Below are 27,429 nucleotides of genomic sequence, written 5' to 3'. Positions count from 1 at the left end.
ACGAAGGAGAGAAAGTGTTGGTGTGGAGGCGAGCAATGCGATTTTCGGCCGGCAGACCATCTTCAACAAAGGCGACGCGAAGAATTCCTCTCGACCGTCAACGCTTTGTCCACCTTCCTTTTACTCGACGACCATCTCTTCCTCCTATCACGCTGAAGCAGCCCCCACAAGAACTCCTGCAGGATTCAATCAAGATGCATCCGGCGATAGTGATCTTCCTCTCTGTCGTGGTGGTGCAGACCATCGCTGCGATAGGCAAACAGAGGTTGCAGGACATCGTAAGTCTTTCCCAACATCCAACCCGCAATCCTCAGCGAAGATCAATCAAACTGACACCATGCCCGCCGTCCTTTTTCTTCACAGCTATGGCTACTGTACACATCGCTCTTCCACCGCTCGACACTATCCGCACAACGTCGCCTTCGTCGCGAAATCCTCACCACCAAACAACAGCTCTCCGCCACGTCTTCCCAGGACCAATTCGCCAAATGGGCAAAACTCCGTCGTTCGGTCGACAAACAGCTTGCGACGCTCGAAGCCACCAACGCCACCCTCACCTCCTCTCGATCAACCTTCAACATGGTCGTCTCTGGGTTGCTGTTCGTCGTCACCTCCATCTTCCCATTCGCGGTGACGAGCTGGTACTCGAAGACACCGATCTTCTGGCTACCTCCCTCGGAACACAGCTGGTTCGGCCCCGTCGGATGGTTCTTAGCCCTACCGAGGGCACCGAAAGGCGCGATCAGCAGTACCGTCTGGCAGATGGTCTGTTCAAGGACGCTGATCGCAGTTGTAGGAGCAGGTGCCAACTTCATCCCTGGAAAGAAGGAGACTGTGGTTCCGCCAGTAGGCGAAGCCAAGACCCAAGAGTTGAACGAAGAGAAGAGCGCGCAGAGTGGCAAGCCACCCTTGACACCGACAGAGGCGTCAAGCGGTGGGCCAGCGAGAAAGAGGACAAATGCCCAGTCTGCTTCTGTGTCAGAGAAGCATGATCTTTGACGTTGCCATTGCACGCCCGTTCTCACTGTCTCTCGTCTTCTGCGCAATCGCATCAGCCGCCATATCACAGCAAAATCGACATGCTCGTTTCAGAAGGATTAGATGCCGTGTGCGAAAGGGTACAAATACAATTACAGTGAGCTCAATGATGATGACCTTCGCCGGCACCCAAGCTGGCCAACAGACCTTGAAGCATCCTAGGCGTGCACGCTCCGGCGATGAGCAGTACGATTCTGAGCCACTTGCCCAGGATCTGAGTCTCGCCCGGCGCATCTGCACTGGCCGAATGCGTTGGAACGGTGTCGGCTTCAGCTCCGGCGAGCTCGAGTACGGCGTGGAAAGCGACAAACAGGAAAGTGCCACCAGAGAATGCCAACGCGGTGCCGATACTCTTGCCGTCGATACCGCCCTGTGCATCTGCTGTAGCGCCGTGTACGGCGGAAAGGCCAGAATCGAAGAACAAGGCGAGCAAACCGTAGGTGACTAGCGCACCGACGGGGGATGCGAGGGCAAAGATGGCAACAGCTTTGCGGATGGATGTGCGCGAAAGACGCTGTGACATGAGCATGGCGCACAATCCGAAAGCTGCGGGTGCCTTGTGTACCATGATGGCGATGAAAACGACCATGGTGAGCGTCTCATCGCCCGATTGGGCCGAGGCACCCATCGCAATTCCGTCTGCTGCAGCGTGAATGAGCAGACCGACGATAGTGGTGAGCGCTTGACCAAATGTCGAGTTGGCTGCGTGGGAGGACGACATGGACCTGGAGCGTTTGGAAGCGGGGCGGGCGTTGCTGAGGGCAGAGGTCTGACGGTGGAGTAAGGGAGCACCGACGGAGACCTCGTGATCAAGGCCATCACGATGAAGCGTTGTGCTGCTGCGTGGTGAGCTGTGCCATTCGCGATTGCTGTGCGCACTGCGCTTGAGATCAGAGTGGCGGTAGCTGTCTGCGTCGTGATCGTCATAATCATCGGGCAAGTCCTGGTCGCTGCTGCTCGAAGCTGTCGCTACGCTCTCGACTCGACGGTGGGGTGCATCTGTAGATGACGAGTTTCCTCCAACAGCTGCGCTTGCCGTCTGCGCCTCTTCGTCGATTCCGTGCTGTGAGCGATCAAAGACGGTGAATGAAGCTCGACTGGTGACCTTGTGGATGGTGTTGGGCGGTGCCGATGGATCTGTTCTGTGATGGAAGGATTTGGAGAGACGGTGCGCCTCGAGACGCGGACGCGCAGGCGTGGATGCATAGTCACCGCCGTGGTGGTGATCTCGGACCTTGTCTGAGTTGTGATCGTGGGATGGATCCGCAGAGGAGGATGTGAGCTGGTCGATGATGTACATGAGAACGATTCCGAAGAGGATGCTGCTTCCGAGACGATGCTCTGCGTCAGATTGTGTGAAGGTACTCCCGTCATGATCGTCGTGCTCGTGTCCATGCTCGTGGCCGTGATTGCCACGATCGTGGCCAGGCGATGGCTCGTCTGACCTTTTCGTGATGAACGACCAAGCCCACGGCTCTTGTGATGCTTGTGCGCCCGATATTGAGCCTGCTTGGGGCTGAGCTGTGGGCGTGAAAGCAGCTGCAGAATGGAGCATGTCTGTGTATAGGTTTGGCGCAGACGGCGCTTGCGGCGTGACATTGGAGAAGAGTGAGCTGGAACCTTCTGGAATGACGACAGTGACGGCAGCTCCGACGAGGAGGCCAGCTCCAAACACTTCGAGAATGCGCATCATGCGATGTGACAAGGGTAGAGAGAGGGGTATGAGACCGCAGACGAGCGTGCCTACGCCCATACCGCTGACGAGCAGCACAAAGGCGAAGAGACCCGACATCTGTGCTCGTCACTCACTGGCTTTACGAGAGATTGGAAGAAAGCCGAGTGGGTTGCAATGCAGGATGCTGCTTGTCGAGTGGGTCGCAAGCTACCTGGTTCATGGGAACTGCATCGATGCAAAGGTTTGGTGAGACCTTGAGGAGCGCGAGGCGATGGTGATCACGACGATGGTGGTAGTGCTGGGGGCAAGCTGATTGCTCAACTGTCCGTGAGATGCACCACTAGGCAATGGTCCAATAGCCGAAGCAAGTCGAAGCTGGCCAGCTGGAATGCTGAGCTGCAGCGGCAGATGCACTGCCAAGAGAGGTTTACTGTATTTTTCTTGAATTCAGCTGTCAGCAAATGCACAAGCAAAGCGACCCTCACAGTTATCATGCTTTTGTCATCAGGCTTAACAGTCCTGGACTGACCTTGATTATGTGGTGCCAAGTCAGCAGCAACGTGGATTTTATGATTTTCGTCTGACCGCAGAACGGCGTTTTTTTTTGGCTTTCTCGTCAAGAAGAAATTTTTGAGTGGGCTTGCTCTGCTCATAAAGGCTGTCAGCAAGTCAATCATCTTCCCTTTCCTCTCTTCTATCCAGCTGCTTGGCTTGGCTCACAAATATACCCTCCTTTCTTCCCGTTCTTCGCATTATACCTTGGCTCGTTGCATTCCCCTTCACAGCACATCATGTCAAAACGTCCCTCATCCCCTTCGCTCGAGGGCAAGTCGGCCACCACTTCGGCTCCCTCCCAGCTCAACCGCGTCAAGGATGCCGACGGTGACGATGATATGGGCGAATTCGAGGACCAGTTCGAAGACGAATTCGACGAGGAAGACACCGACGCCGTCATTGCCTCCCGCGATTCAGAAGATTCCGACGACGATGATGACGGCGCTGAGACCATGGAGGTCGACGGTATCAAGGTTGACGGCAAGATCCAGCGCCCCGAAGAGGATCAAGCAGGCGCAGCTGCACCCGCAGAGCAGGTCTACATCCCCGGTATTAACAAGCTCGAAGAAGGTCAGACGCTCGAAGCAGATCAGAGCGCCTACGAGATGCTTCACCGCCTCAACGTCACATGGCCTTGCCTTTCCTTCGACCACCTCAAAGACCATCTCGGCAACGACAGGCAGAGCTACCCGCATACTTCGTACATGGTCGCCGGTACTCAGGCCGACATTGCTTCCCGCAACGAGATCCTCGTCATGAAGGCCAGCTCGCTCCACAAGACCCAGAACGATGATGGTAAGTTTCTCCTCTCTCACATCCCCTATGGAAGCATCAAGGAAAAGTGCGCGGTTTCGCAATGATGCCTTGAGGCATTTGGCTGTATGAGCCGTCTCCTGCCCCCGTGGGGCTCGGAAATAGCTCGATGCCGACAACATCTCAGCTACCTAATTTTTACTTTTCTGAGCCAAACCCGCACCTTGACCTCTGCTTTTTATCCAAGTTGACCTGGTCCCATACCGATGCAAAGCAATCTCTGACACCTGTCTCTCTTGCTTTCTGCTACAGGCTCATCCGACGATGAAGACGACGACGAGAACGACCTCGACGATGACGCTATCCTCGAATACAAGTCCATCCCCGTCGTTGGCGGCATCAACCGTGTTCGTGCCGCCCCGACCTCTACACCCGTCTCTGACCTCGAACCGTGTCTCGATCCATACCCCGTCGCCGCGTGGTCCGAAGTCGGCGATGTCAAGATCTTTGACGTCCGACAGCTCCTCAACGCTCTCGATCGACCCGGAACCAGCTACGACACTCGCAAGGTCAACACGCCCATGTTCACCGTCAAGGCGCACAACGGTGTCGAAGGATACGCGATGGACTGGGCCGGCGTAGTCAACGGTGGATCCTCAGCCGGCGGCAAGGCCTCTTCCTTGCGATTGTTGACCGGTGACATTCACAGCAAGATCTTCCTCACAACCGCCAACAATGCCGGTTTCACAACAAATCCCACTCCCTTCACATCACACACGTCGTCCGTCGAGGACTTGCAATGGTCGCCCAAGGAACCTACCGTGTTCGCATCATGTTCCGCCGATCGCTCCATTCGAGTCTGGGATGTACGAGTCAAGAACCGACGCAGCGTCATCTCCGTCGAGAATGCGCACGCACAAGATGTCAACGTCATCTCCTGGAACCGCGGCACTGACTACCTGCTCGTATCAGGTGGAGACGAGGGCGCGCTTAAAGTCTGGGATCTCCGACACTTCAAGCCCAACTCTACCACCGCTCCTTCCCCCGTAGCCCACTTCGACTGGCACAAGGCCCCCATCTCTTCCGTCGAATGGCACCCCACCGAAGACTCGATCTTTGCCGCTTCCGGACGCGACGATCAGGTCACACTCTGGGATCTTTCCGTCGAACAGGACGACGAAGAAGCTGCGAACGCTGACGGCTTGAAGGACGTCCCACCTCAACTGCTCTTCTGCCACCACGGTCTGACCGATTGCAAGGAGCTGCACTGGCACCCGCAGATCCCAGGTATGATCGGAACCACCAGTCTCGACGGTTTCAACCTGTTCAAGACCATCTCTGTCTGATCTTGTAGAATGTTGTTTTGTTTTTGTTTTAATGCCATTCCGCTTCACGGCGCTGTATTTGTACCCCATCACTTTACCTCACATTGTGCCCTCCGTGTCGTCCTGTGATCTGTGAATCATGAGATCCGTCCCCCTCAACCCTAATTCTTAATTCCACCGCCAATCACACAAGAAGCACACACGCACAATCTTCGCACGAATGCAATCAAACTCCCACTATCGTTCACTGTTCCGCAACCCTTCCCCCACCCTACTTCAACTGGCATCAGGCCACTCCCTCAGCTCGATCATCGAATCCGGACCACCGAACGCCAAGATAGGCAGATGAGGGTGGAAAGCCATACTTCCCGCCGCCGGCGTAAAGCTCGAAGGCGGGACCTCCGTCGCCGGCGGCAACAGCGTATGCAACGGATTCGTCGGGTTCAGCTGCGGTCCGTGATGCGATCCACCTCCTCCGCCGCTTCCACCCGCTCCTCCCGCACCGACAACACCACTGTGACCACCCGAGAAGCCAGAGTGCTGCGACGACAGCATTCCGCTGCCACCCATTCCCGCAGGATGGTGATGATGCGCCTCCCCAAGATGATGCGAGTGATGCAGATGGTGATGGTGGTGCACGCCCGAATTCACCGCTTCCGGCGGGTAGAGCAGTGTGCTGTTGCCGAGGTGCTGAGTGGATCCCATCGGCGCAAAGTTGCGAACGATCGGCTTGCCCAGCACCGAAAGCGTCTCGAGATGCGTCAGCAGCACCATCTGAGGCGAAGCCGTCGGTCGAAGCGGCTTGGGAGACGAACTGACCGCAAAAAGCGGAATCCGCTCGTGCACCGCCATGCACGACAACTTGCCACCCAACTTGCCACCCAGACTCAACTTGGCGATCGACGAGCGTACGCGCATATCCCACAACCGCACCTCGCCGTCCACGCTGGCGGTGACCAGTTCCCGCGAACCGCGTTTCTGCAGATGCACGTTTTGCACCCACGTCTGGTGCTCCTCCCACAGCCGCACCAGGCTCGCCTCGGGCGGATTGCGGCGATCGTACACGCCAACCGTACCGTCGCCAAATCCGGCAACGAACAGGTGGCCAAAGTCGGATTCGGAAGAGATCGACGTCACGCAGCTCGAAGCTCGAGTGGGGATGTCCACCACACACAGCTCGCGATGCGCGTCCCAAACTCGAATCACCCGGCTGTCGCCACCAGCGAGCATATGTCCCGATCCTTGCAGCCAGTCCACCACCAATCCGCTGGGTCGCTTGCTTCTCACCAAGTCCGGAAGAGCCTGGAAGCTCGACGCAAGCTCGGGACCTCGGAAGCCCGCCGTGTGCGCAGGCGAGTCGTAGTGCCTGTAGATGCGCACGTTGCCCTCCGCAGATCCCACCAGCAGCATGGCATCGCTGTCTTCGTTGATGAACAATGCCGAGGTGATGTTGGTCCTGGCCGGATTGCCATTGGCAAATCGACTGAGCAGTCGTTTCTCTTCCCAGTCCCACACCGCCACCGTGTCCTGGTCACTTGCCGTGACCAAATGGTTCTCGTACTGATGGAACAGCATCAGATGCGGCACGGCGCCGTTGCGGATGTAGCCTCCGTGCTCTGACCACGCCGACTGCGCAGCAGCATCGGCGATTTCGAGAGAGTGCTCGATGAGCCGGCTGTTGCGCTGCTTCTTCCAGTGCTGTACGTTGTACTTGAGGCTGCCCGGCTCCTCGCTCTCGGCCTGCTTCATCTGCGGCTCAATGTAATATTCGCTGCACCAAGCAAAAAGGCGACTCTTGAGCGGCAAGGTCTCGCGAAGCTCGTTGCTTGCACCGCCCGAGCCCACCGAGCCTGATGGCGTGCTGACACCGCTGCTCCCTGGTGTTGGCACAAAGCCCCATCGATTGGCGCGACTCACAGCGGGGGAGGACGCAGGCGTGTTCTGCGTCGAGCCTTCGGCACTGCCCGTGAACCGTAAGCGGAAGCGGTACATGTCCATGGCGATGAGACCGGCGAGCGCATCACCGACCTTGACGTGATCATCGACTGCGACATGCGGGTCTTTGTGCAATTCCTCGCCATAGAAGCGCTGCTGGTCGTGTACACCGGTGATGGCTTGTTCGATGCTGCTGTCGTGCAGACTACCGTTGCCGTTGCCGTTGATGTACTGCTGAGCCGGCGTAAAGCCGCTGGTGCTTGCCGACAGCTTCCTTCGCTCGGCTCTTCCGTTGACGTAGGATAGGCTTTCGGCGCTCTGCGAGCGGTTGCCAAGCTTGGCAGCCGAATTCAGTGGCGACGACGGCATCGACAAAGTGGAGGGCGCTTCGTGCTGTGGGGTGATCGAACCACCTGCACCGCCCTTTGACAGGTACGGCGAGCTGTACTGAGCCGCAGGCGCTTTGTTGCCGGGGCTACGACGCGGTGCGAGTACGGCGGGGCCGGGTGGCGGGATGCCCGAAGGACCTGCTTCTCCATATAGAGGTCGACCCGAGGTGTCGTGGTCCGACCCCACTGGCGACACCGGCCTTGAGTAGCCTAGGGTGGCTAGCGTCTTGACGGCTTGAGCCAGCGTCGATGTGCGTTTGGGTGCTGCGTGAGATTGTGCACGTACCACTTGACCTGGCCGAGCGGGCCCAGAGCCACCCGTGCCGAAGCCAGATGGCGGAACGTATGCTCCGTTCAGAGCTGCAATTTGGGACGTCGACATCTCATCGGACGAGCCTGGTGTCGTTCCCGTAGAGCGAGGCGTGAGTGGGAAGTAGCCCTCGAGACCGGCGTCGGTGCTGGTGGGCGTCGTGAACCGCGAAATGGTTTCCTGCGTTCCAAGACCTCGCAGCACGCTTTCGCCTGCATTGGACACATCGCTCTCGAGCAGGAGCGCAATGACAAAGTCCACCACGGTGCATGCTAGGTTAGCCACTTCCGGGTTCGAGTCGACACCGAGATCGAGCAGAGCCACGAAGATCGTCGTGAACGCTGGAATGTTGGCAATATCTTCCTCCTCGATCTCTTCCTCGATCAAAAGCTTGGACGCAAGACGCGCAAGCAGCGCCTCCTCGTTCGCAAGTGCACTTGTCGACGACCCTGATACACTGTTGCTGGACGCGCCTCGACCCATCGACCCCAGCGACGCTAGCGATGCTCGTCGATCGCGTTCATCTGACGATTGTGCAGCCTTGTTGCGGCTGGTCGCTGACTTCTGATCCCGTTGCGATGGCGGCTTTTTCAAGCTGCCTTCCCTTGAATAGTACAGGTAAGCCGCAAGAACAAAGAAGCCCTTGTACTCAGCCACCAGAGGGCTGAGCGCAATGACGAGCTCCTTACGGACGAGCGGGCTGCAGTCTCCCTTGGTTGTGAGCAAGGCGATAGCGATTCCGATCTCGAGGCTTCGTTGCTTGGCGGGCGGAAGGCCCGTGGCGGCACCAGTGCCAGGGCAAAAGCGTCTCGACGTAGCGAGCCGATTGGCACTCGAGATGGGCAGTGGCTCCCCGGAAGCATATGAGACGACGTCGACTTGGTCCTGGCTGGACCCGCTCGCACCGAGCAGAGTGCCAAGAGCGTAGAGGACGGCAGCACGCACCTCGGGTGATACGTCGCCAAGCATGCAGCAGAGCTTTCCATGCGCGTCGAGAGAGATGGCTCGAGCCTTGCCCGCCTCATTGTCGTCCCACAATTGGGCGAGACAGAGTGCACTCCATTGACGAAGCAAGAAATCGTCGTCCTCAAGATGCTCCAGACACGAATGCATGACGTCAGTCTCGAGGCAGGCAGCCTGACCGGCGGGAAAGTCCTGGCAAAAGACAGCGAGGATGAAGGCGCACATGGCCTGGTGCTCGGAGACGTTGGGTATCGGGATCGACGGACCGTTGGCGCCGGCGTTCTGACCGACATTGTTGTTCTGGAAAGGACTCAGCACGCCAGCAAAGTAGATGAAGCCGTTATCTCGGAGCAAATCGTTCTGACAGCTGCGATCGACGGCGAGAATGCGCGCCCAGATGTAAATGAGAACGGGCTTCAGGTCGGCAGCTGGACTTTGCAGAAGCTTGAGTACGTATGGGAAGATACCGATGCTAAGCGCCATGTTGACCGCCCAAGGACCCAGGTCGAGGAACTGGCTGAGCAGAATGAGCGCTCGCAACCGATGAGCTTGAGACAGCAGCACCTGCAAGACGATGGGAAGCTGATCCGGCGGTTCGCGCACTGGGCTGGCGTCTCCGTCATCGTCGAATGCTTCTGGATCGGCGCCAGTTGCAGCAGATGAGAGTCCCGCAGAAGGATTACCGTGCGGGGTGATTGCTGCGTTGACGCGGCGTCTTCGTCCCTTTCGACTGACTCCACCTTGCTGGAGCCAGACCTCGAACGCTTTCAACTGCTCGCTGAAGAACGTGCTGTGGCGGTACTCGAACGAAGCAAGATGCGGGGGCACGGGTGGACCGCCCTCGGCAGCTTCAGCCTGTGCGCGCTCCTTGGCGAGCAACGTGGGCAGCTGGGCGAGGCATTGATCGACGGCCAAGTCCCAGCTATCCCAGAGCGGATGATTGTGTGTTGGGGGAAGTTTCGGGTGACTCATGGGCGTGCAATGATAGAAGCGCATGATGCGTTCCGCTAGCAAAAAGTTGCGGAGGAGCGCGGCTACCATGAGATCGTCACGGAACAGACGGCGAAAGATGGTGCGTGGAAGGACGGTCCATGCAATGGTGTCGGTGATGGCTGTGAAGATCCAGTTGAGTTCGCCGAGGGGCGTCCTTCGATCCTGGAGTCGACCAGGAATGTTCATGACCATGTCGACGTTGAGTTTGGACGGTAGCGGATTCTGAAGCACGAACCATCGCAACGAAATCTCGATAGGAGATGTGAGACAGCAAGTGAAGAGGTCGGCTGGAAGGTCTGGGTTCATGGGGAGCACCTCGTCTGGACCGCACGCAGCTAGATGAATCGACTCACGCAGGGGAAAGTGCGGCTCTTCGGCAGAAGAAGATTGCGCACCCGATTTGCCTGCTGAAGCCGATGCATCGGCGCCTGCCTTGCTTCGGTCGCGGTCGCCAGAGCGGTTGTGCCCTTCCCTGTCCCGGTTGGACCGCGTAGCCTCCTCTTCTGCTTTGCGCTCCTGCAAACGCTTGAAGTTGACGACGACATTGCCGGCAGAGCTGGCATCCCATACGAAGATGCACGGGCTGCCGAGCCATGTGAGAAGGTCGTGCAGAGTGACTGGGATGTACTGCGTGTAAGCCTTGTTGAAGACCCAGATCTCGCCGCCTGGCGTCGGCTTCGGTACGCCGTATCCGTTGTAGTAGAAAAGCACTCGCTCGTCCTTGGCGGCTCTCCGCAAGGTGGTGCAGAATCGCCGTGTCTCTTCCACGATGGGATCGAGATATTGCTTGTAGCGCGTCTTGGTGCTAAGCGTTTCGAACTGGGCTTGCAGGTTGCGACCGATGGCCGGCAGCGCCTTGGACACTTCGAGGGAGCTTGGGTCCATCCAACAGATGAGCTTCGAGCAGGGGTTGGTCTTGGACACATCTGGAGGATCGACGCCGATGTTGAGACACATGACGAGAGCAGCGGTGACGGTGCGCAAGCGTTCACGCATGCGCCAATCTGGAAGGTCTCTCTCGTCTCTAGGTTTAGGGTTGCCGTGGGTGATGTGACGTTTGAGGCCCCAATGAAAGAACGAGTGTTGGAGCATCCACTCATTCACTTCCTCGACCAGAAGCGCGCCGTGACGCTTTCCGCTGGCTGTCGATGCATCGTCCTCGTCTTCGGGCTCGGTGACGAGCTGTGGAGTATCCACGTCAGCGTCTAGCGTGGAAAGCGAGTTGTGCAAGGATTCGGTATTGTTTCGAGGGTGGCCAGCAGAGCTGATGCTGCGAAAGAGTGTGGATGAATTTGAGACTTGCGGGAACGCATACTGATGCTGAGGCTGCGATTTCTGCGAGGCAGATGCGGGACGGCCGTTGCTATCTACCATGTAAGGATGAGGAGTCGGAGACGAGGTGGAGGCTGACCTGCGTCCGTCAGGCTGCTCGAAGTGAGCAGCAAGGGTTGCCATGCTGAGCGGTAGACGGCAGCCGATGCAGCTGCATGCACGCTATGGGCTTCCAGATTGTAACGAATGGAGGAATATCGAGGGAGATAGGTCGAAACTAGGATCCACAAGGTTCTGCGATGCTGTGTCGCTGGGAAGTCCAAAGCCGCCGACCTCGTGATCAACGCTGGGTGGAGATACGAGCCCGAACAAGAACACCGCGAGACAGGCGGTGATGTGCCGTTAATCCCAAGGATCCGGCGTGTCGGTCGGCTCTCTTTGGCGTGGAGGCGTGGACGGTGAGAAGGATGAAAGAAGGAAGGGTCTTTCGGAGCGACCTGATTCGCACGAGGTATCCTCAAATGAGCGCAGCGACGTCGCTTAGCGGGTCCGAGCGTGCACCTCGAGCCGACAAAGCGCTCTGCTGCCTGAAACTTTTGTTGCTCGACATCCAAAAATGGAAAATCGTGTGGTCATGGCAGTGGACAGCTTTTTTCCAATTTCAACGTGTAAGATCGCCGATGTAGGCTCGGTCATCGTCTGGCATCATCACTCAAAGCGTTGTCAATGTATTGATGTGCATGCTTGAGCTGTGCCTGCTAATCAGCGAAACGTGCAGACGAGCGACCGTATCGAGTATTGGTACTATACATGTCGATTTAGAAGGGGAGAGCAGCAGAACCAGCCTGTTGAAGAAGAAGCAAATGCCAGCACGAACTTAAGCCATCCTCGAGCGTTCCAATAGCTCTTGACGATCCACCGCGTCGGCATCGTATCCTTTGGTTTCCGGCACCATCAGTAGAGTGACGATGAGCCCGAGCAAGCTCACGCCCAGAAATAGCCAAAAGATGCCTGTATGACCGAAGCGTGGATCATTCGCTAACACGCTGAATCCGAGCGAGGACACGATGCTGCCAAGTTTGCCCATGGCTGCACAAAAACCATGCGCCGTGGCGCGGATTCGCGTGGGAAACACTTCCGCGGGAACCACAAACGTGGTACTATTCGACCCAAAATTGAAGCTGAGCTGCAGCAGAACAAAGACGGCAAAGAAAGGGCCGGCTTGATGGATGATGGTGTTGTAGGTGAGGGCGAGCACCAAGAAAAGCACCGAGTTGGCCGCGAATCCAAATAACTGGATCTTCTTGCGTCCAGTCACCTCGATGAATGCTACGGTGAGATAGTAGCCTGGAAGAAATCCGGCTAACACAACGATCAGGTTGCCCAACGCCAGTTTGTAGATGCGATGCCAAGGACTGCCCTGCGTGTATCCAATGAGCGAAAAGATGGCCGATTGGTTCAGGTTGATGCCATAGAAGGTGATGTCGACCAGGAACCACGAAAGGGAGGTGCCAATAAGCACTCGAAGGTGACTCCACTCGCTGAAATACTCCCAAAAGTCGTTGCGAGCGACACCGATCGAGCGGAACGACAAACCTTTACTTTGTGTGGCGGCCTTACGCATCGCCTCACGCAACTCTCGAGGTGAAGGTAGTTGCGGTCGTGCTAGGCTTGGACGACGAACGATCTCTGACTGGCCGTAAACATTGTAGCGGCTTTCGCCGCTTGAGCTCAGAGGTGACGAGATCGACGAAGGCGTCTCGGAAATCTTGCGTCCGTTGTGTGCCTTCTTGAGCATATGTGTGCCGGTGTAGATGCTTGCAGGTGCGATCTTCGTCTCGGACCTCTCAACGCTTTTGGGCATGGCGACCCCTGCCGCCGAAGCGTGAGTCGCCAGATCGTCGTGATCCTGCAGATATCGCGCTTGTAAGAAACGTGCTGATTCGACCAGCGTGAGACGGAAATAGAGCACCGCAAAGCCTGGTGCAAGAGGAAGGCCGAGCAGGATGCGCCACGCTCCGCTAAGCTCGGTCAAATTGCCGGACAGGATCGACGATCTGTAGGCTCCAACGACGGCCAGTGACGCTAGCGCTGCGAAAAGAGCACCCCATCCCTGATTGCTGAAGATAAGAGACAGCAACAATCCTCGGGTCTTTGAACTGGATCGATCCGCGACAACCGTGGCCGAGAGAGGGTAGTCGCCGCCGATTCCGATGCCCATCAAGAAGCGAAACACCGCGATCCATATCGTAACACCTTGTCCGTGCAGACTGTCTGGGGCTGAAATCATGAGAATGATTGCAGCCATGGCCAGCATGAGCTCCTTTCCGTACAGTACCGATCGGCCCCAAAAGTCTCCCAAGAAGCCAAAAAGCAGTTGACCCACCACGTTCCCCATGCTTGCCGAAGCTTTCAGAACTCCGCCCGCCAAGCCCCACTCGATGTTGTGTACCCCCACGGGATAGTATGCCAAAAGCAAGATCGGGTAGACCATATTGATGATGAAGAGGTCGTAGGAGTCCATGAAAAATCCGGCGCCAGCCAGAGACAGCAACTTGATCTCTCCCCACGTGAGCCCTATCCACGTCTTAGCCATGCGTCGCTCAACTAGCGCCAGGGGAGGGGTTGTGTTGTAACTGAAAGTTTCTTCTTGCCTTGGCAGGCCGGTCTGCGTTGCATTGTACTCTGCCGCGTGCGGGATGATTTTGGAGTCGCGCTGCGGAGAGGTGTGCCGAGGGGCTAGAGGACTGTCCGTATCTTGTTGGAAACGTTCGAGATTTGCTGCAAGATCTGATGAATGCATATCATTACGCCTAAAAGGCTCCAACGGCTGAGTGTTCTGCCAGATCGTGGAGAACTGCCTGTCGTGCGGAGGCTGCATTGGCTGCAATGCCGAAAAGACGACGGCGTTGGGCGCGAGGGGCGACATTCGTATTGTGCTGATTCGGTGGCCCCGCGACGAAGCTTCGGCATGGTCAAGCTCGGACGATGCCCGAGCCGAACCGACAGCATCCTCTTCCTCAATCTCGTCGCTAGGATAGTCGTAGAAGGATGCCCAGGCATCCATAGATGACCCAAACGGCATGTTTGAGGATGAGCACTATCCGACGCGGTGGTTTTTCAAGAGCTGTCTGAAGGTTGTTGCGAAGATTTTACCGTCTAAAGGCACACTGGAGACCTTGCTTGTAAGCGGTTCTTCTTGATGCTGCGAGGGAAAGACGCCAGTAGCTGCCATAGGAGGATTGGTTTCCGACGAGACAAGGCGAGGAGCAGATGGTGTAGAGTCAGGATGGCGGACGGGACTGTGACGGCCACAGTAGCTCGTAGATGAGGACAAGCCTGGCTTAAAAGCAATCGTGGTAGGAAGCGCACACCCTCTTCGTCTGAATCAAGCCGTAAAGCGTGCTAATGATCTGGAGGACCGTAATACCTAAGGCTTCGGCGTTAGTCGAGAAACGAAGCACGAATCGAAGCTTCAGAACAAGGCCGTCGGAGCAAAGCGATCGGAGATGGGCTTCGACAGGTACCCACAAAGGTGTGGCGGCAGGCGAGGGCGAAGGAAGTCCAGGCGGATCTTGTCTTGCTGCGTATGAACGTCAGGCTTTGCCGAGGTTGGCTTCGGGCTCTCACGCAAACAGATAGGGTGCCTAGCGGGCACTCATGTAGCTTATTGGTGTCAAAGTAGGAACCAAAAGCACAAGCGAGACCAGACAAGGGGGCTAACAAGATCCGCGGGATGGCACGAGTGCGCTTGTGGCTCCCTGGCCGGGACAACAGATTCGGGCGCCATAAGAGAGCCTTGTTTCCCGGTCGTCTATGAATCTTGAATGGCGTCGGCCTTTCAGGCAGGCTGACGAGAAGGAATGCTAGCCAACGGAGGGCAGAACGTGCTTGCGAAATGCATATCCTGGCTCAACGCGGAGCTCACCCCGACGTGTTCGCAAGCTCTGCAGAGGCTCAATCATGCTGTTAGGTCCGCTGAACCCGAGGTGGGCAGGCAGTCGACCGATGCCAGATCTGTTGTCCCTTCATCACACGAGCAAACATAGAGGTGAACCGGCCTGAATGGTCGCTGCAGCTACAACGTGCTCGAGACGGGCGCTTGTTTCAGCATCATGCAAGCCAGATCTCATCATAAGCTGAATGAGCAAACATCAGCCCAGCGCTATGAACATCAGAAACAGTCTGCAGCCTTAGACCAAGCTACGATGAGTTAGGGCGCAGAATCTAAGCGAGCTGTCCACGTTCTCGCGTGCATGCTGCAAACACCACAGTCACAGAGTAGTCGTGCAGGCTTGCCAATGATACCCAACACCGCTAGCTCATGTGAGAATTGGCGAATCCCATTGAAGTTTGTATGGATCGGTGTGGATCGCTTCCCGATACCGACGATCCCAAACCTTGTTACACGATCATAGATGTGAGATCGAAGCAGCCGTGATGATGCCCTGAAGGTCAACTTCCGGCATAAGATGGAGCCGTCCGACCAAACAGCCTGCCACATAAAACTTCGAGCGAGCTCCCAGACGTGAAGTCCGACCTGCAACATGAGATCGGAAGAGTGGTTATGAGTGAGGGACAGAGAGAGATTGGGTTCTAGTTTGGCAGCAGAAGGTTCCAATCTTGACACGATTGCCCTCTAAAATCCATGATAAGCCAAGTAGCAGACAGGCGATCACATAATATCGGTTAGGCACGACCGGGAAGGCCGAGGATTGAGCTTTGAAGGTAAAGTTGATCTGCACCACCTCCTTGCATCTACAGTGGAAGCCGAGCCCAGCGAAAGGCGTGCAAAGGAGAAAAGCAGATGCGGGGGCTCTCGGCGCAGCTGCTACCGGGACCACGGAAGGGTCCAGAACTGGACCTTCGAGATCGGCATCTGCACGGCTTGACAGGTGGGCTGAGGCACTTGAGCCGCCGACAAACGGTTGCGCGGATGGCGCGAGACTCCCCATCCGATGGGCGACGATGCCGGTCTCGTTTTCTCTCCCAACTTATTGAAACCAGTTAGCCACGGACACGGTTGTGAGGTCGACACGTACACTGATTCTGGGAAGACCTTCTCACGGATCAGCCGCGGAAGCTGTCAGCACAGGCGCAGTCCGAAAACAGTGGCTCAGACGCCTGTCACGATCGCGTCTGCATGTAGCTACAGATGTCTTCCCGTCAGTAGCGATCTTTCTCAGGCTTCAAGGGCAAATGTGCCCTGCTTGCTCTTCAAGAGCGGCTCTGTTTGTTCTCGGCTCGCTTCCGTGTGGCACACTGCTATTGCACTCCTGCGTTTCTCGTTAGCGGCGGGGGAGACGATCCATCACGGTCACCGCAAGCTGCAGACTCCTGACTGCTTTTCAACTGCTACACTGTGGCGTAAGGAAGCGTGCTTAGCCATAGGCGAAGTTCGAGACTCCAGACCCTGACACTATTTAAAACTTCGAACCGCGCGCCGAAATCATTGAAAGCACAATAAGGTTTTCAATACAACTCTCATCTCAGCAAGGGCTGTATTTGTATTGACAGGGCTCGAACCTTTAAATAGTTTTCGAAAAGCAAAAGGGTCGAAAGCCGGTCGAGTCGTCTGACGACGGGACAGGGTCGACTCACTGACTGTCCTGATGAATTCCGAATATGCGGTCTTCTCCGTACTGTACAGCGTAGCGTTTGATCCCGTTTTGCCGTTCGCAATGTGGCGCGATTTTTCTGAAAGATCGCAGTCAGTGGCCAGGGTGAATGGTATGCTGCCTGCCTCTACCCGCGCTTCGTGGTTGGAGGACAATAGAGGCGATCTGAGCCGTGTGTGCTGCTGCAGACAGCGCAGTAGTTTGACTAGCACCTTGGCCTCGTGTGTGCGCCCTGACCAGAGCTTTTCAGGGTGCTGCTGCTGCTTCAAACGTATCTCAAGTCAGGCAGACAGGGAATCGCATCCGACACCTTCTCACCACAAGCATCGTTGGTCGACGCACCTTGCTCCATTGCTCCTTACTCCATCATCTCTCCTCACCACCTTTCACTGCCCTCGAAAAGCTGCGCCCTCCTACAATCATCACCATAGGTCCAGCCCATTCTCAGAGCACACAGGTCGCCCCCGCAGCCGGATCGTCATTCCGCCTTGTTCGCATTTCGCACATCCTAGATTCCTTCTTTACGAACCAGACTGCGCCCCGTCGCTTCCTCAGGGCGTCCTCGGGCTAGGAAATTGGAAGCTCCGTCTGTTTCACCTTCACTCGCTCGATCGTACGAGTCACCCTACTCGAGCGCTTCTCGTCTTGCAGCGCTGTCTCCGACGCTTGGATGTCTTCTAGCGTTATCCCGCTTTGACGTCATCCTTGTGTGTATCTCGGTGTCTTAGCTGACCGATTGATACGAGACTTGACTTTTGACAAGGCCATCACGTCTCTCTTCCCACTTTGATCTTTTGCTCGCCGACCCACACGATCGAGCCGCCGCGATGAAGGTCAAATTGTACGCAGACAACCTGCCCGGTGCCGCCGAGGTTGTCACTTTACAGACTGCGGTCGCCCTTCCTGACCGTCACATCGACGACGACACTCCCATGAAAATCGATGTCGAAGAGACCAACCGCAAGTACGCCTCGGCCTCTCCGAACCCTTCTGCGCTTAAGCGTCTTGCTCCCAATTCCGAGGACTCGTGTTCCAATTCGGAAGGGACAACTTCGCTTCCCTCGACCGAGCCTTCCACCACGCCAGATGAGGTTGGAAGCAGCAGTGGTGGCTCAGGCTCTGGTCGCGGTATCCGCCATGGAAAAAAGCGCCCCCGGTTCGGATCAGCCGAAGTCTCATTCAACCCCCGCGACCGTTCGCGTTCCCGTCACACCCAGGTGCCTCACCCTTTGGGCATCAAGCCACTCGGAAACGCCTTTCTCGCTGATCGCAACGACCGCGCTTCTTCACTTGGTCTCTTCGCTCGTTTTGAGGACGACTTCCTGCTCGCCTTCCTCTCCGGCTTTGCCGAGGATCCTGCTACAATTGCCAAGCTAGAGGCCGTCAGCCATGGATTTTACGCTTTCATCAACGCGACCAACTCGATCTGGCGTGAAGCTTTCCTGCTCAGTTTCAATGGCAAGATGAAGCGATGGTGCGGAAGCTGGAAACGCACCTTCGTGTGGCATTATAAGATGGACCGGGCTGCTCTCGACGAAAAGATCAAGGATTCTACCGATGGCGCTCAATTTGCCCTACTCGACCCGCCCACTCCTCGCACTCAGTCGCCCTACATCTTCTCGGACACTCTCTACCATCCCTTCCGTCTTGCTATGGCCCCACTCGAGCATCTTGTTGCTCCAGCCTGCCGCGTCTATACCGCCATCGCAAAGATAGATCTCGCCGAACCAGGATCGGTCGCCGCTTTCAAGGACAAGTTTGCCTACACCAACACGCCTGCCATTGTTCAGAACGCGATGCCTCCCAAGGACTGGCCTTGCCGCGAATGGACGCTCGACAAGCTGGCGCAGCGATGGCCGGATCGCTTTTTCCAATGCGAGGCGGAGCGATCGCGACTGCCCTCCTACTTCAGCTACTCGCGCAATATGCAGCACCTTCAGGAGCAGACGTGGCAGCGCTTGGTCGAGGAAGACGTCTCAGAGATTCAAGAAGAGGCTCAAAGACGTTCCTCCTCCGCGTCTGCAACCGGGTCCGGAACCCCTTCGGAAGAGAGCGGGCCTCGCGACTTGTCGGCGCCGGCACTCGTAGATACTCCGTACACCGTCTCGCGTGTCGGCCCTCACATGTTTTCGGCCACCGCCGACGAAGGAGATTCGACTTTTGACCCCTACGCCGTTCCGGACGAGTCGCCTTTCTATTTGTTCGATGCCTCGTTCGCTGATGATCCACACGCCTCCTTGGAGTGGCGCGTACCCAAGTTCTTCCAGCAGATCTCGTCGACGCCAGCAGACGCCGCCTCGCAGTACGACATGTCGGCGGTGCGATCGGATCTGTTCTCGCTGCTAGGACTTTTGCGACCCGACCACCGCTGGATCATTGCCGGTCCTGCCCGTAGCGGCAGTGGCTGGCATAAGGATCCGAACGGCACCTCGGCCTGGAACGCCGTGCTCAACGGTCGAAAGGCGTGGATGATGCTTCCGCCCCACATCACGCCGCCAGGCGTCTACGTGAGCGAAGACGAGGCCGAAGTGACTGCCCCATTGAGCATCGCTGAATGGCTGCTCGAGTTCGCACAAGAAACCCGTCGCTTGTACGGGCCCGAAGCTGCTCGACCCGAAGATCGTCTGCTGCTGGAAGGCGTTTGCGAGGAAGGCGAGGTGCTGTACGTCCCCAGCGGATGGTGGCATCTCGTCATCAACCTGGAAGAGTCGGTGGCTCTGACTCAGAACTTCGTCTCGCCCGCCGAACTCGGCATCGTCTTGGACTTCATGAAGAACAAGTCGGACCAACTGTCTGGCTTCAAGCGAAGTCAGCAAATGCACGACGGCGACGCCGCAACCGTGGCACTCGCGCCAGGGCGACAGGCCGCTTCGTTATCGTCGGCCATCACCAGACATCCGGCGGACGATGATGAGGACGAATGTGACGGGGCAGGATTCAACGTCTTTGAATTATTCTGCGATCGTCTCGGCAGATTCGACCGCGACTTGCTCGACAGCAGCCTCAAGCAAGTCGAACAACTGGAAGAAACCCGTCGTACCACTTGTGCGCTCCTGCGTCGTACCGCCCCAGCGCCCGTGGCGGCCAAAGCGAGAAAAGCCAATGCCGGTCCGAGCTGGTGGGAGAAGCTCAAGCATGGCGAGACTTCCGCCGCTCCTGACGAAGCGGACAACGCCAGCTCAGCTGCCCACGCGACCAACCCCACAGCGGCAGCGGAAAGCTTCTCATTCTCAAACCAACTCACAACGTCCGAGCTCGAACTCGAAGATGTGCCTTGGTAGTCTTTGCATCGCATACAACATCTCACTTGTCTCACTGTACACGTATACGTACTTCCGTTCCTAACTCCCGGTCTCTTTTTTGCATGGAGCTGTACAACTTTCACCGAATCTCAATTCACACTCCCAACAAGCTCGCACTCAGTTCTTCAAACAAGTATGATCCGACTGCTGGCCTATGAGCAGCAGCGCTGTGAGTTCATTGCATCGCCTCCATACGAAGTGCGACTCTACTCGCCGAACAACAACTCCAAATTCTCCAGCGTCTCGCTTGAACCTTTGCCCTTCTCGCCGTCCTCGCCTTTCACCTTGAACGCATGCTTGATCAGCATCTCCTTGCGCTTCTGGATCAGCAAGATCCTGTTCTCGATCGAGTCCTTGACCAGATACCGAAAGACGCTGACTTCCTTGGTCTGACCCAACCTGTGAATCCTATCGATCGCCTGGTTCTCGATGCTCGAGTTCCACCAAAAGTCCAACAACCAGATCTTGTTCGCTGCCGTCAAATTCAACCCGACACCTCCTGCTTTGAGCGAGATCAAGAAGAGAACCACTTCGTCGCTGCCAGACGGAGATTGGAATTCGACCAGAAGCTTTTCGCGCACCTTTTGCGGTGTCGAACCATCCAGTCGTAGGAATCGGAATCGATAGCGTGTGAGAACCGGCTCGATCAGATCGAGGAACGAGGTGAACTGCGAAAAAATGACTCCCTTGAACGCTCCCTCGGTTGCACGAATCGTGTTGAGGTGCGAGATGAGCGCAGACACCTTTGTCGATGTGCGCAGGTTGTTGCGTACGTAGATCGTCGAAGGTATGCCGCCCAGGCTGTTTGTGGATGTCGAGTGACCGTTGGTGGGTGAAGCCGTGCCGCTGCCCGGTGGTGTAGCTGGTCTCGTTCGGATCGCTTCGATCAGATCCGTCTCTTTCACAGGACCAACCCTGCACGTCGGACACGCAGCTTCCTCGCCTTTCTCCTTACACTGGCGAAGATAGTCGACCAAACACGTCTTGCAAGCACTGTGCATGCAGCGTGGCAAGTAGCAAGCCGAGACTTGCGGATCCTCGAAGCAGATCGGGCATTCGTGTTCCAAGCCCGAGTCGGCGGAAGGTTCCGCAGCACTGTCGCCTTGCATCTCGCGGATCAATCTGTCCACGGTAGCTTTCGAATAGCTGACCGTCGATTCATCCGTAGCGTCGCCGTTGTCATCGGTCGATGATTGAAACTCGGCGACAAGCTCGCGCAGATCCTCGGTGTTTGGCGTGCTATCACCTCCGTCCTCGATGTCGGCCCCAAACTCTGCAGCATCCGCATCATCATCTATCTCACCCTGCATGCCAGATTCTTTCGCCGCACTGGCCCCATTCTTACCGCTACCGCTCTTGCCCCTCCCACCTGCCTTCAACACCAAGCTCGGATGACAAACCGCCTGCCTCAGCCGCATCAGCACGCTGAAGATTACCGAGAAGTTCCTCGTCACCGTACCGTTCGCCTTCAGACTCGCAAACTGCAAATACGCCTTCCTATACACGTTCTCGTAAATCCTCCTCTCCAAGTCCGTGAATTCCAGCTCCCTCATCTCGACCCTCTTCGGCGGCAGCTCGACAATCGGCTTTCCATCCTTATCCTTCATCCTCTTCTCCCTTCTCAACAACACCGATTCCAAGATGACCTGAACCACATCCAACGCCTTTGTGGACTTGGCCTGGAACGGCTTGCAGACGAACGAGTTGAAGAAGCTGAAGTCGCCCCACGGTTCGACCCTCAGGAACTTGAGCAGGCTGAACAGGTCGGTGAGACGGTTGATGATCGGAGTACCCGTGAGAGCCCACCGACGACGGGAGACGAGATCGCAGCAGGCACGAGCGTTCATGGTGGAACGGTTCTTGATGTTGTGCGCTTCGTCGAGGATGACTCGCAGCCAATCGATACAGTACAGCGGAGCTGTGGTCGACAAGTGTCGATTTGCAGCACCTCCGCCGTCGAGGAAACGACGGTATTCGGTGACGAGTGTGCCGTAGGATGTGATGACGACATCCACTTTGCCCGATTCGAGCTGTGCCAGTAGATCGCCTTTCGTGTCGGCGTAGTAGAGAACAGGTGTGAGCGAGCCAGGAGCAGAAGCACGGATGAGCTCGTCTCGCCACTGACCTATGAGACTCATCGGCGCAACAACCAAGGACGCCTTGCCTTTCGATACAGATGCCTTGAGAAGCGCCCTGCGCTGGTCTACGCTCGAAGTCGAAGCTGCGAACGCAGACGCAAGCGAGGTCTGCTTGGCCGAGCTCTTCCGCTTCGTCAAGCTTCCGTCTTCACCCACATCCATCACGACGTCATCCTCGCCTTCACTCTCCTCTCCTGGTTCGGATGTGCGATTGGCATGAAGCAGGCTCGCCACCATGATCGTCTTGCCAAGACCCATTTCGTCGGCCAAGATTCCGCCGCGCGAGCCCTTGCTAGCACGCTGGAAGTCCAGGCTGAGATCGCCTGTGTATGGGTTGAAGTAGAACATGCGTGTGTGGCTGAGCACCAAGCGCTCGTTGGCCTGTGGATTGTCATAGTCCAGCGGAAATTCGTACTCTTCCCACAAGGGGTGCAGCGAGAGGTTCCGCTCGCTAGAGTTACCATTCTGCTGTGTCGAGCCGTCCTCTTGGCTGGACGATGTCTGCCCGGGCGCCTTTTCCATGTTCTTCATCCATCCGAGCGCCTGCTTCTGGTAAGGGCGCAAAGTGAGAAGGAACGATTCGGGCGGCTCAACTTCCGGCAGATGCGCATCATTCGCCTGCGCCTTGCGATAGACCTCGTCAAGCTGATTGAGGTCGAGCTCAGTACCATCATTTTCCTCTGCATCGGCATCGCCATCTGTCTGTTGCTTTGCACTTTGCAACTGCTCCGCAGACCCACCCTCGGCAGCAGCATCCGCATCGCCATCGAGAACGATCGCGGTGGAAGCAGCGTCCCCGCCGGCGTGAGGCAACTCTCTGCCAGCCTCGGTCGACGGCGCCGCATCTCCACCAACATGCTTGGCGGCACCTTCAATGTCGCCGCCGAACTGATCGAGCATCGCCTCGCTCGAGAAATCGTCGCTCACCTTGTGCGATTTGAGGATTGAGTTGCTGAGGCTCGGCTTGAGATCGCACACGCGAAACATGCGAAGAAGGCTGATCTTTCGCTCCCGCAATACCTTTTCGAGATCGGATTCGGCCGTCTCTGGCCGCAGCCCGTCGTTCTGCTCTTCGAATTCGCGACCGCCCATCAAAGACAAGAAAAAGGCATCGAATTTGATGTATGCTTTCACCTGCAGTATGATGTCGCATCCCACGGTGAGCGAGGGCGGGCAATCGACAACTACTCCTTCGAATTCGGCGATGCCTGTGTCGATGAGCTTGGACATCCATGTGGCCACCTCAAGAGGCAGACGACCGACCTCGAACCCGCGCATATTGCTGAAGCGCACAATAAAGTCTTCCTTGTCTTTGGATTTTTGCTTGGAGCCGAAGAAGCTGCCTGAGCCACCTGCAGCGCCGCCAAAATTGAGCGTGGTCTGCTTGCCCTTCTTGACTCCTCCATTGGTCAGCTTTGATGTGGATTTGGTTGTGTCAGCGGCAGGTTGCTTCTTGCGAGGACGAAAGATGCGGACGCCGTCTCCAGGCTTGACGTAAGATGAGCCTTTGGAGAGGGACCATGCTGAGAGTACGAACGTGCCGAGGTAACGACGCTCAAATGCATCGTGGCGAAGACGCGGATCGGGTGTTGGTGAGCGACGGATGGGCTGTATCTTAGTTGCAGCAATCGCAGAGGGAGATGGCGATGTCCGTTTCAGCTTTTTGACAGACCCGTTCAATGCTTGGCCAGCATCGGGCTGAGGCGACCTTTTGCGGGGTGGCTCTGGCGGAGAAGATGCTTGATTTGAAACCTCTGCGCTTGGCTTGAACTCTTCGTCATCGCTGGTGACCTTGGCTCGAGTCTTGGAAGTGACCTTCTTGTCGATGGCCTGTGTGGAGAAGAAATCACCGCCGTCCTCTTCGTCGGCCATTTGCCAGTCCGCGACATCGTCGTCGTCCTGTGCCAGAAAGAGAGGCTTGGAATTTTGGGCCGCCGCTCGACGCGGCTGATGTCTGCGTGCAGGAGATCCACTCGCCGCCGCAGCAGCAGCAGCCGAAGCACTAGTCGACCCTACGATGCTGAAATCTTCAAGTGCATCATCATCTTGCTGTGCAGCTGTGCGTGAGATCGATTGATGCTGCTCCCAGAGGTGATCTTTGGCGTGAGTGCCGCTTGCTGTGACATGTGATGGCGATGCCAGGCCGGCTGGCTGAATCGCAGCTTGAGATGCTTTCTTGATCGGCGAAGAAGGAGTCGCCGAGGGTGAGGAAGCGAAAAAGTCGCGAGACGGCTGAGATTGAGGATCCGTGCTCGATTGGGTCGTCATGGCTGCGTCGGCAGCGTTCCGATCGATATCGCAGCTTCACAACAGGCAAAGTGACCGTGACAATGATGTTGGTCAGGACTGTCGGAGCATCCGGATTGCTTTCAAACTGCTACAAGGGTCTCGGCCAGATGTGCACAAGAAGCAGCCGTACAGCAGCTCGCCACATGAATTTCGGCTGCTGTCCAACACCGAGAACAACTCAGCCAAAAAGATTCCAGCCTGCAGATGCTGACAACGCACACGCGACTCTTACCGCGTTAATTGCTGCAAGAGCACGCGGAGCCAACGTTCTAACACTTGTGGAATCGGTGATTCCAAGAGCGGCAGCCGATCGATCCGGAAAAAATTACCCTGTCTCCACCGATTGGCTGGTGCGCATTGACATACAGGAAGAAATTTGGTCAACACACTCTACAGCTCTGCGAAGAAGCGGAATGTCGGAAGCTGCATAGTGCCGCACGTTTTCCAGGATGGCCACATGCAAGAAGAGTCTTGTGGAAGCCATTTCGTTCAGCAAGCCATTGGAGACTTTGTCACTGGAACTCCATCATCCTCATACTCGCTCACACAAACGAATTGATCAATATGGCAGGCGGAAACTTCGAACTCGTTGCCTTAGGCAACCCCCTTCTCGACATGCAGATCCGCAACGGAGAAGCTATGCTCGAAAAGTACGGTCTCAAGCCCAACGACGCCGTCCTCGCCGACGAGAAGCAGCTCGCCATCTACAAGGACATCGTTGACAACTACGACGTCACCTACGTCGCCGGAGGTGCCGCTCAGAACGCTGCCCGTTGCGCTCAGTACGTCCTCCCTGCAAACTCCACCGCCTACCTCGGTTGTGTAGGCAAGGACGATCTCGCCAAGCAGCTCCAGGCAGCCAACGACAAGGAAGGCCTCAAGTCCATCTACCAGTTCTCCGATGACCAGCCCACTGGATCTTGCGCCGTCGTCATCACCGGCCACAACCGTTCACTCTGCACCAACCTCGGTGCCGCCGAAAAGTTCACCAAGTCCCACCTCGAGACATCCGAGGCTCAGCAGGCCATCAAGAACGCCAAGATCTTCTACCTCGGAGGCTTCTTCCTCACACACGGTGTCGAGTCCGCGCTCGTTCTTGCCGAGGAGGCCAAGTCCCGCGACGTTTCGTTCACCATGAACCTCTCTGCTCCCTTCATCCCGCAGTTCTTCACCTCGCAGGTCGACCAGGTCGTCCCTTACGCCGATGTCATTTTCGGCAACGAATCCGAGGCCGAAGCCTGGGGTGAGGCTCACAAGATCGAATCCAAGGACCTCAAGACCATCGCTCAGGCTATTGCCGACTTTGACGCCGCCACTACAAAGGCTCAGAAGCGTGTTGTCATCATCACCCAGGGCGCCCAGCCTACCATCGTCGCCAAGCGTGGTGACAAGGAGCAAAAGGTCCACGAGACCCCCAAGATCAACCCCGCCGATATCGTCGACACCAACGGTGCCGGTGATGCTTTCGCTGGCGGTGTCGTCGGCGCCCTCGTGCTGGGTAAGAGCATCGAGGAGGCGATCGATGTCGGTCACAAGCTCGGTGGTATGTGCATCGGTCAGGTCGGTCCCATCCTCAAGTTCCCCAAGGAGAACGTTCTCTAGATCAGACATTACCTGGATCGTTCAGTTCTTGTTTCAGCTCGCAATTCAACATAGCAAGTCTAGTCCTGTTCCTTTACACAGTCTTTGTTCGTGCTTTCGCTATCAAAATCGCATCTAGGGTGCTCAACATACCCCCACACTTCCCACACATATTCCTCTCACGTTCGGTGACGCTTCAACAAGTAGGACGTCTGTAATACATTTCATGATGATGACTGTAGACGAGCGCAGCACTTTGGTCGCATGTGATGAAATGACGTTAGGCGCGCAAATTCAGAGTGCACGTTCTACGTTGCGAAGCAGAACAGACTGCATCGCTGGAACGTTGGAAACAGTAGGAGGGTTTTATGATCACAAAGCTTGTCGTGCCTTTGAGGAGCCTTTGGAGAAGGTGATGAAAGCGTGAAGGAGACGATGGAGTGGAAGCGGCAAGGCCGTGATGGGTTGACCACTGCAGAATGACTCAAATGTTCTCGTCATCGATAGGGTAGACGACACCCTTCCTCATCTGTTTGCGCACACACTCGATCTCGTCGAAAAGTCCCGCACGCGCGTTCGCAGGAGGGTCGAACACCTCAAATCCCATCAGGCCAAAAGCACGGCCCATGACGACCGTGAAGTACTTTTCGGGAACGAACCAATTGACCCGCACATTGCAAGTTTTTCCGACCAGGGTGTACACACCGTGTTCGACTGACCAAAAATAGGGGATGTTCGCAGCGGTAGCTTCGAAAGCCTTGAGGCGGTGCTGAGGCACATTGTGGTAGGTAGTAAGGAAGGACTTTGTTTGCTCGGCTCCCTGGCCTCCGTTCTCCAGTCTCGGGAGCTGGACCGGGTTATTGCGTCTGCTGTCGCAGATCCAGCCGCCGCTTGTCTGAACGATAGTTGTGAAGCTGCCCGACCTGCCGGCGTTGCTGGTGATAGTGAGGTTGCAGCCATGACTGGAGGAACCAGCGACATTAATGGAACAGAAGTTGCGAGAATTGTCACTAAAGGAGCCGTTGTTGACAATAGTCATGTTCCAACCATCTTTGATAGTCACGATGGACGACATGGTTCAAAGCAGCGTGACGCTGATGGACGCAGCGGATGTGTGAATCCGCCACGCGAAACAAGGCGCTGAAAGTTGCGGAGAGAGACCGACGAGGCTCAAGGAGTGGCGTTGAGCACAAAGACGCAACGTCGCGCGTGGTATGGATCTGCGGAGCAGGGTCTTATAGTGAGACGAATGTGACGTGCGACGCAGGTATGTTACACCGAGAAGGTAGGGGT

At 56.6% G+C, this 27,429-nt stretch overlaps 9 protein-coding genes across 9 annotated transcripts; 4 read left to right on the top strand and 5 right to left on the bottom strand.

The window, feature by feature from the left end:
- Positions 1 to 35: 35 nt before the first annotated feature.
- Positions 36 to 999, top strand: PHSY_007185 (coiled-coil protein; the record flags this gene model as incomplete). The annotated part of the gene is made up of 2 exons (XM_012337779.1): positions 36 to 278; positions 364 to 999. The coding sequence occupies 2 exons, from the start codon at positions 36 to 38 to the stop codon at positions 997 to 999; spliced, it is 879 nt and encodes a 292-aa protein (XP_012193169.1).
- A 142-nt stretch (positions 1,000 to 1,141) lies between these two features.
- PHSY_007184 (potential ZIP metal ion transporter) lies at positions 1,142 to 2,830 on the bottom strand (the record flags this gene model as incomplete). The annotated part of the gene is made up of 1 exon (XM_012337778.1): positions 1,142 to 2,830. The coding sequence occupies one exon, from the start codon at positions 2,828 to 2,830 to the stop codon at positions 1,142 to 1,144; it is 1,689 nt and encodes a 562-aa protein (XP_012193168.1).
- A 674-nt stretch (positions 2,831 to 3,504) lies between these two features.
- PHSY_007183 (likely nucleolar ribosome biogenesis factor) lies at positions 3,505 to 5,367 on the top strand (the record flags this gene model as incomplete). The annotated part of the gene is made up of 2 exons (XM_012337777.1): positions 3,505 to 4,063; positions 4,334 to 5,367. 2 exons carry the CDS (start codon positions 3,505 to 3,507, stop codon positions 5,365 to 5,367), a joined length of 1,593 nt encoding a protein of 530 aa, XP_012193167.1.
- A 255-nt stretch (positions 5,368 to 5,622) lies between these two features.
- On the bottom strand, positions 5,623 to 11,391 carry PHSY_007182 (hypothetical protein; the record flags this gene model as incomplete). The annotated part of the gene is made up of 1 exon (XM_012337776.1): positions 5,623 to 11,391. One exon carries the CDS (start codon positions 11,389 to 11,391, stop codon positions 5,623 to 5,625), a length of 5,769 nt encoding a protein of 1,922 aa, XP_012193166.1.
- Positions 11,392 to 12,085: 694 nt separating this feature from the next.
- PHSY_007181 (inorganic phosphate transporter) lies at positions 12,086 to 14,293 on the bottom strand (the record flags this gene model as incomplete). Its single annotated transcript, XM_012337775.1, has 1 exon — positions 12,086 to 14,293. One exon carries the CDS (start codon positions 14,291 to 14,293, stop codon positions 12,086 to 12,088), a length of 2,208 nt encoding a protein of 735 aa, XP_012193165.1.
- Positions 14,294 to 17,653: 3,360 nt separating this feature from the next.
- On the top strand, positions 17,654 to 20,107 carry PHSY_007179 (predicted hydroxylase; the record flags this gene model as incomplete). Its single annotated transcript, XM_012337774.1, has 1 exon — positions 17,654 to 20,107. One exon carries the CDS (start codon positions 17,654 to 17,656, stop codon positions 20,105 to 20,107), a length of 2,454 nt encoding a protein of 817 aa, XP_012193164.1.
- Positions 20,108 to 20,334: 227 nt separating this feature from the next.
- PHSY_007178 (DNA repair protein rad5) lies at positions 20,335 to 24,534 on the bottom strand (the record flags this gene model as incomplete). Its single annotated transcript, XM_012337773.1, has 1 exon — positions 20,335 to 24,534. One exon carries the CDS (start codon positions 24,532 to 24,534, stop codon positions 20,335 to 20,337), a length of 4,200 nt encoding a protein of 1,399 aa, XP_012193163.1.
- A 636-nt stretch (positions 24,535 to 25,170) lies between these two features.
- Positions 25,171 to 26,157, top strand: PHSY_007177 (kinase pfkB; the record flags this gene model as incomplete). Its single annotated transcript, XM_012337772.1, has 1 exon — positions 25,171 to 26,157. One exon carries the CDS (start codon positions 25,171 to 25,173, stop codon positions 26,155 to 26,157), a length of 987 nt encoding a protein of 328 aa, XP_012193162.1.
- A 463-nt stretch (positions 26,158 to 26,620) lies between these two features.
- PHSY_007176 (hypothetical protein) lies at positions 26,621 to 27,211 on the bottom strand (the record flags this gene model as incomplete). Its single annotated transcript, XM_012337771.1, has 1 exon — positions 26,621 to 27,211. The coding sequence occupies one exon, from the start codon at positions 27,209 to 27,211 to the stop codon at positions 26,621 to 26,623; it is 591 nt and encodes a 196-aa protein (XP_012193161.1).
- Positions 27,212 to 27,429: the final 218 nt, after the last annotated feature.

The sequence above is a fragment of the Pseudozyma hubeiensis genome (genome assembly GCF_000403515.1).
Source record: "Pseudozyma hubeiensis SY62 DNA, scaffold: PHS68, whole genome shotgun sequence".
NCBI classification, from domain to species: Eukaryota; Fungi; Basidiomycota; class Ustilaginomycetes; order Ustilaginales; family Ustilaginaceae; genus Pseudozyma; species Pseudozyma hubeiensis.
This window is presented reverse-complemented; position numbering and strand designations above follow the sequence as displayed.